General features: G+C 41.9%; 1 protein-coding gene across 1 annotated transcript in view; it reads right to left on the minus strand.

The window, feature by feature from the left end:
- The window catches only part of actn1 (actinin, alpha 1), a gene marked incomplete in the record, with an annotated part of 56,520 nt that overhangs the window by 14,138 nt on the left and 36,382 nt on the right, over window positions 1–6,000 (minus strand). Inside the window, 2 exon segments of the mRNA XM_062440112.1 lie at window positions 4,892–4,977; window positions 5,897–5,975. Coding sequence (XP_062296096.1) covers window positions 4,892–4,977; window positions 5,897–5,975 — 165 coding nt within the window.

A 6,000-nucleotide genomic window follows, 5' to 3' on the forward strand; every position in this document is an offset into this window, starting at 1 on the left:
AAAATACAGACAGAAATTTAAGCAATAAAGTGAAGAGGATGTGCGGTGTGCAGAAATATACCATAACCAGCAGGATATAAAACTTCCCATCAGTTCCTTTGAGTTATAACATTTAAGTGGCTAAGATAATATAAAAATCTGTGAATGTAATGAATCAGCTCAAACTGCACCACTATCGATTTCTCTCTAAAGAGCTTGACTAGGAAGTGAATAGATTAAAAAAGGACGGTGGCTGCAGTATTTCTCTCCAGCAGTGTCCTTTTTTGAGAGTACAGACACTGAGTAAGACAGAGTTGAATCTCCCTCCCACCACATTTCATAGCTCAGAGACTGGCATCCCACACAGAACTGCTTCCAGCCTCCTTTTGTCATAAGATCACGGGGGGAAACTTGGCTCGGTCAGAGACATGCTCCGGGGGCTCCAGGAGCAGCAGGCGAGCTGCCTTAAAAGGAGAGACCAGGATGTGCAGGTCGTGCTTCTGTGAGCAAATGTTTGCATGCTGGGCCTGTTTACTGAAAGCCTTGACAGCCAGGACCTTTTTTTATGAATTGTTTTGTCCTGACATCAGAGGTAACAGCAAGAGGACACTGCAAGGTTTGATTATTAAGGCAATGATTATTTTTAGTGGCTCATCTCTGAAGCCGACAAGGCCCAAGTTTGTGTCTCTCATGTACAGTATTATGATTACATCTGAATCCCAGAGCTAAGCATCCCTGGAGATCTTTCCAACCCCTTAGAGGAGAAGGGTGTAGTACTGTAGTTTTGTCCAGAGTCTTAAATAGGTATTCTCTTTCAAGTGATATATCGCTTTGCTATCATGTACGTTTATTCAGGGCTGCAGGCAGGATTTAAGAAACACTGAGATAATGACTTCAAAATCCATACACTCGTAAGAAGTTTCTGCATAGCCGTCCAAAAAGTATTTTATGATCAAATCTTTTTCCACTTTTATTTATGCAGTTAAACATCCAAGTAACAAGTAGTAGGTTTTTTTGGGGGCTACTTGGGGGTTTATATGGAAAATGTGTAAGCAAATAGTTTCCTATATTACACACACAGAAAACACTAAGAGACATACATCTGGAGTCGTGTTTCAGTCCACGTGATGAATGTAACACCAATAGTCACTCTCACTCCTTTTATGTCTGTTTGTCTCCACTGGCTCCTGAGGGAAATATGTGGCTGTTTAGCTGCTAAATGCTTCATTATGCTCACCAGCTAATTGCTAATTTTGTGTGTCTGCTTTTTGATGATGCTGTGGTAGTGTGCAACAGGTTTATCAGAGTTTTGTCTTGTTTTTTCCTTTTTACAACTCTATGAGAGTGATGTGTTGAAGCCGGAAAGTTGTGGATTAGAAGACCAAAATAATTAGCTGAAAGGTGCTAAAATGCTCTGCGGAGCTGAGGAGAACTGTAATAATTATCTGTGTGTTCATCCTTTTTGCAAATAGTCATGTAATGCAGCCTTCTTTATACTGCTAGGTATGTAATGATGGTATAGAAAATTAAATGTATTAATTTTTTTAACCCTAAAAACAGTCAAATTTAAACAATTTAGTCTTGCAAAACCAGAATCAGCCTTAAAACACCCAACATGTGAAATATGTGTGTAATTGTAGAATATGTAGTCTGAAACAGGTAATTAAACCTCTCCCAGAAGTAATAACCAAGACATGACCTCAGTGACCTGCATGTATGAACCTGCATTTAGGTATATTAGTGTTCACTGTTCACTTTAGATTTTAATACACTATTTTTTGCACCATCCAAAAGAATCAAGTTCATATCACTTCTAACAGACCTTATTATGGAAAAACTGGTTAAATGTTTTATTTTGCAGCAGCACAAAGAATTTTTATCGATCCAGATGGTCGGATGAGTCTGTAAATACCTCCAAAACATGTTGTTGAGAAACCAAAACTGCAGGGAGTTTTGTTTTGTCTTAGTCTTTAGTCAAACAGATTCTTAGACTGTGACTATTATGGCGGCTTTCTTTGTGAAGTTAAAGAGAGGATTTCCATGTCCAGATACAGCCAACAAGGAGAAGTGAGTGCGATGGTGTTTATGGGGAAATTTCTGCCCTGGAGGGTAAAATCTGAGGCGTTAGACAGAGGAGGAGCAACTGTTCCTCCACCCCTATGTTTCTATGTGAAATTCATGCCAACATTGTAAAACTGTGTGCCAGCCAGCAGTGGTTTCCGGGCTCCTGCTCCTCAGGAGGTTCAATAGCTCCATTAAGGAGTGGATCCTAATAAAGATTTTAAGTACAGGAGACTTAACGGATATCCTGTGTGTGTGATAAGTCTCTATTATTCTCTGGAGAGATCTTGAGCGGATTTGGCATGTATTTGGCATAATGTATTCCACTGAGGGTGTAAGAACTTCATGCTGGCAGGAAAGAAAGGTTGTGCGCTGAATCAAAGATCAATATGCTGCTAAAAAAAGAGGCAGATAAGGAGGCTCTGGATAACTGAAGGTTTGGTTCTCAGGATCTGCTTAGAGATACTACTCATATACCAACCAGAAATCCCACTTTCACCTGAACCTCACTCATGACTTATTGTTTGGAGGTAAAGAAAGTTGTTCCCGGACTTTCTGGTTGTCACATTGGTTATTTTTGACTGGTTAATTTCATTTTTGTCAGCTGTTTCAGGCTCTTCATCAACTTGATTTTGGGCCACTTCATTTGGAGTCATATTTCTGTCCCCCTGATGAATGTCTAATATTTACTCTCTTTTTAGCTCTGTTTTTGCTCTCCACCATCTCCTGAGGAAAGTATTTAGTTCTTAATTGTTAAATGCTAAACTACGCTCAACATCTAGTTGTTTATTTGGTCCGTATGCATTTTGTTTCTGGCAAGCTAGGATATAGAGGCCTTTATCTGAGCTTTTTTGCAGAAAACAGCTGCCTGCTATGTCTTTAAACGACTCCAGTGAGAGCAGTGAGAGTGGGCCATAAAAACAACGAGCTAAAAGAAGTGAAGAAGTGATAATTCTCACTTATGGCCTGTCTTATGATTCATGGTTATATATAAATATGATTACACAGTAGCAGCTTTAAAAACAATACTAAGCCCTCAAAATATGTCGGATATTTGGAGTTTTATATTCTATTGAGTAGATAAATTTACTGATGAATGTAGAAAGAATAACCTGCCACTTAGCTCAAAAAGCATCTTTCAAACTTTAATAAAGGCGCAAAGAAGGTAATATTGTAATTTCTGGTGTAGTACAGTGTTGTAGAGTCATTGAGACATCACATTAAGCAGCCAAAAAGGGAATATTGGCAAAAAACATTCTCTGCCAGCCACTATGGCAGGTATCCAAACATTGTTTGGAGATTTTTTTATTTATATTTTCCATTTCATTTCTCACCTTCTGCTTGCCTGAGAACGCGTGGTAGTAACACGACACATAAGTCATGACGGCCTTCTCATCTGGCCTCAAGGTGCTAATGATATCTGCCCAGGGAACAGAGGAAGGGGGAGAGGACAGAGAAGAGAGAAATGCACAAGAGTAAAAGTGTGCAGAGACAAAAGGGCCAGCAGGGGGCGTAATCACAAGAGGAGGCAGCACTGGGGGCACAGGTCATCTCCAGTCTACTTGCAGTTTGTCTTCATGTTAGTTTTTTTAGGGAATTCCCTAAAAATATTAGGATTAATTTGACTGAATTTTAAGTGGGAGGTGCGTGGACTAGATAAAAAAACACACTTTTACATTCACACACTGGAGCCAAGTGTCTGTAGTAACTCATATTAAATATTTGGCCCGCCATAACTGTAAAATATGGAGATCTCAGTTCGTCAAACTCTGTGACCTCAAACCGAAGTCAAGTTTCCAATGATGCTGCATTTGTAGGAAAGTATGACTTTTTGAACTTTTGCATATTTTATAACTAAACATAGAAACATCCCACTCATTTGTCTCGGACCAAATTTAAGGACCGACTGAATCATGTCTCTCTCATCTATGATGCAATCCAGAGTCCAGCTGTAGTTTCACTGCTCTCAGTGAGGCAAGCCACTCCTCTCCTTCTCTCCAGTTATAAACACAGACATTTTTGATCCGAGTTGCTTAAACACAGCTGCGGTAAAATGCTCTCTCCACTGCTGGGCCCCTCAGACGAACCTAGGTCTTATATAACTTGTGCTTCGTGATGCTCTGCTTCTCTCTGACTGTCAGAGAGGAGTACAGCACAGTCTGAAGCCTGAGTTCCTGTCGTACACTGAGGTTGCTGTCAAACTAACAATCATTCATTATCCAATGGGGAAAGTATGATACAACGCATCTCTCCTACAGACAAACACAGAAACAGACTCCCCAGTTAAGCCAGACAGCGTGTATCCATTAAAATGAAAAGACAGCTTGCCGCTTGACTTTGAAGTGCCGGTTTTAATTTCATTCATTCCTCCACCCTCTATTTAAGCTGTCGCTCTCTCCAGGCTGAACATAACCATCCATTTAAACTGCTACATCTACCCCACCGTGCAAGACTTCAAGCTAATTTGTTTCTCTTCGTCAGCAACCGTGGCTTTTATCACAGACAATCATCATCATTTATCAGACAAACTTCGCTACACCTCCCACACCGTTCACATTCTGTTGAGCACAACAAACCCTAATCAGGGCTGAATTTGGGATCCTACAGTGCATTAACAGTGAAGTAGACTGGAGACACAGTTGTGCTCATTGCCTCTTAGAACAGTAATGTAGTCCCATCATGCATTTGGTGGCGTGAACCATGCGGAAAGTGAAGGAGAGTGACCCCTGCGGGGGAACTTGTGCACTGCAGAGAGAGAAGGGCGTTGTTAGGAGAAACACATGAAGATAGAAACAAGGGAGTGAGGAAGAGGAGTAAGACGAGGAGGAAGGAGATGCTGCATCCAGGATACCTTCTGGGCGCCTGAGAAGGCGTGGTAGAAGCTAGAGACGTAGGTCATGATCGCCTTCTCGTCCGGACGGGCAGTGCCCACAATATCTGTGGGGAAGAGAGGATGTCAGGGAGGGGATGGAGGATGGGGGATGGGGGATGGGGGGTGGAGGGGGTTCAGGTTGTTAATCAGAGCACAAATAAATGAAGAAACAGGAAGTAGAAGAGCTGGGGTTCAGCTATCCACATAAACAATATCCAGAGAGGAAAGAAAAACACACAGTGTCACTGTCCAGATGTGCTTTACAGGGAGGATTGTATCAACTTTGCAGTCTGTCTTAAACAAAGAAACACACAGATTTTCATGTCTATAACTACTGAGTGAGCAGGAAATCATACTTTACGATTCTGGATAATGTCTAAAGGCCTTAATTCATAAGCAGAGAGAGAACTGTAAATTCACATTCAATAAAAAAGGATATGCGTGTCTCGCTCTGTGTGCTCAGCTGCATGACTGAGGCCAAAATATACTCTCTCAGAACACATATAACACCAGGCTGTATCTATGTTTTTACAGTGATCGCATGAAGCTAAAAGGGACTTTGGTGCATAGATATCAATAAACAAGCAACAAGAGGCCTCCTCACAGGCCTCCCATCGTGTCCCCTCCATCACTGCCAACACACAGTCAGTGCGGTTTCACAGTGAACCGGGACAGTGTAGTCAGCAGGAATGTGAGGAATGTGGATAAAAGTATTCACAGGCAGCGCTTGAGGCTCTGCCCATTTTCACACCTTTGAACACCTGGCCACCCACTGTAGGGAGCAGGCGTGGCTGTCAGATTGCTGGTTTCTGGAAATTACAAAAATTAGGTGGTGCAGGGCCCAACCTTGTCCTGAAAGGAGCTTTTCATCATATTCAGACTCTGTGAACAGCCCTTCTGAGAGAGTATATGTTGGTCTTTAAACACAGGAAGAAGTCTGGTCTCCTCGTCATTATTTTGCTACTTTCCTTCCTGCCAGCTCACCTTCTGCGTCCAACATCTTGGGGATGTCCAGGTACTTCTCTGCCACGTCGAAGGCTGTGTTCAGATTGGTCATGGGGTCATCCTATCGGCAGCAGACACAGCAG

This window comes from Scomber scombrus, chromosome 19, assembly GCF_963691925.1.
Source record: "Scomber scombrus chromosome 19, fScoSco1.1, whole genome shotgun sequence".
Lineage (NCBI taxonomy): Eukaryota > Metazoa > Chordata > Actinopteri > Scombriformes > Scombridae > Scomber > Scomber scombrus.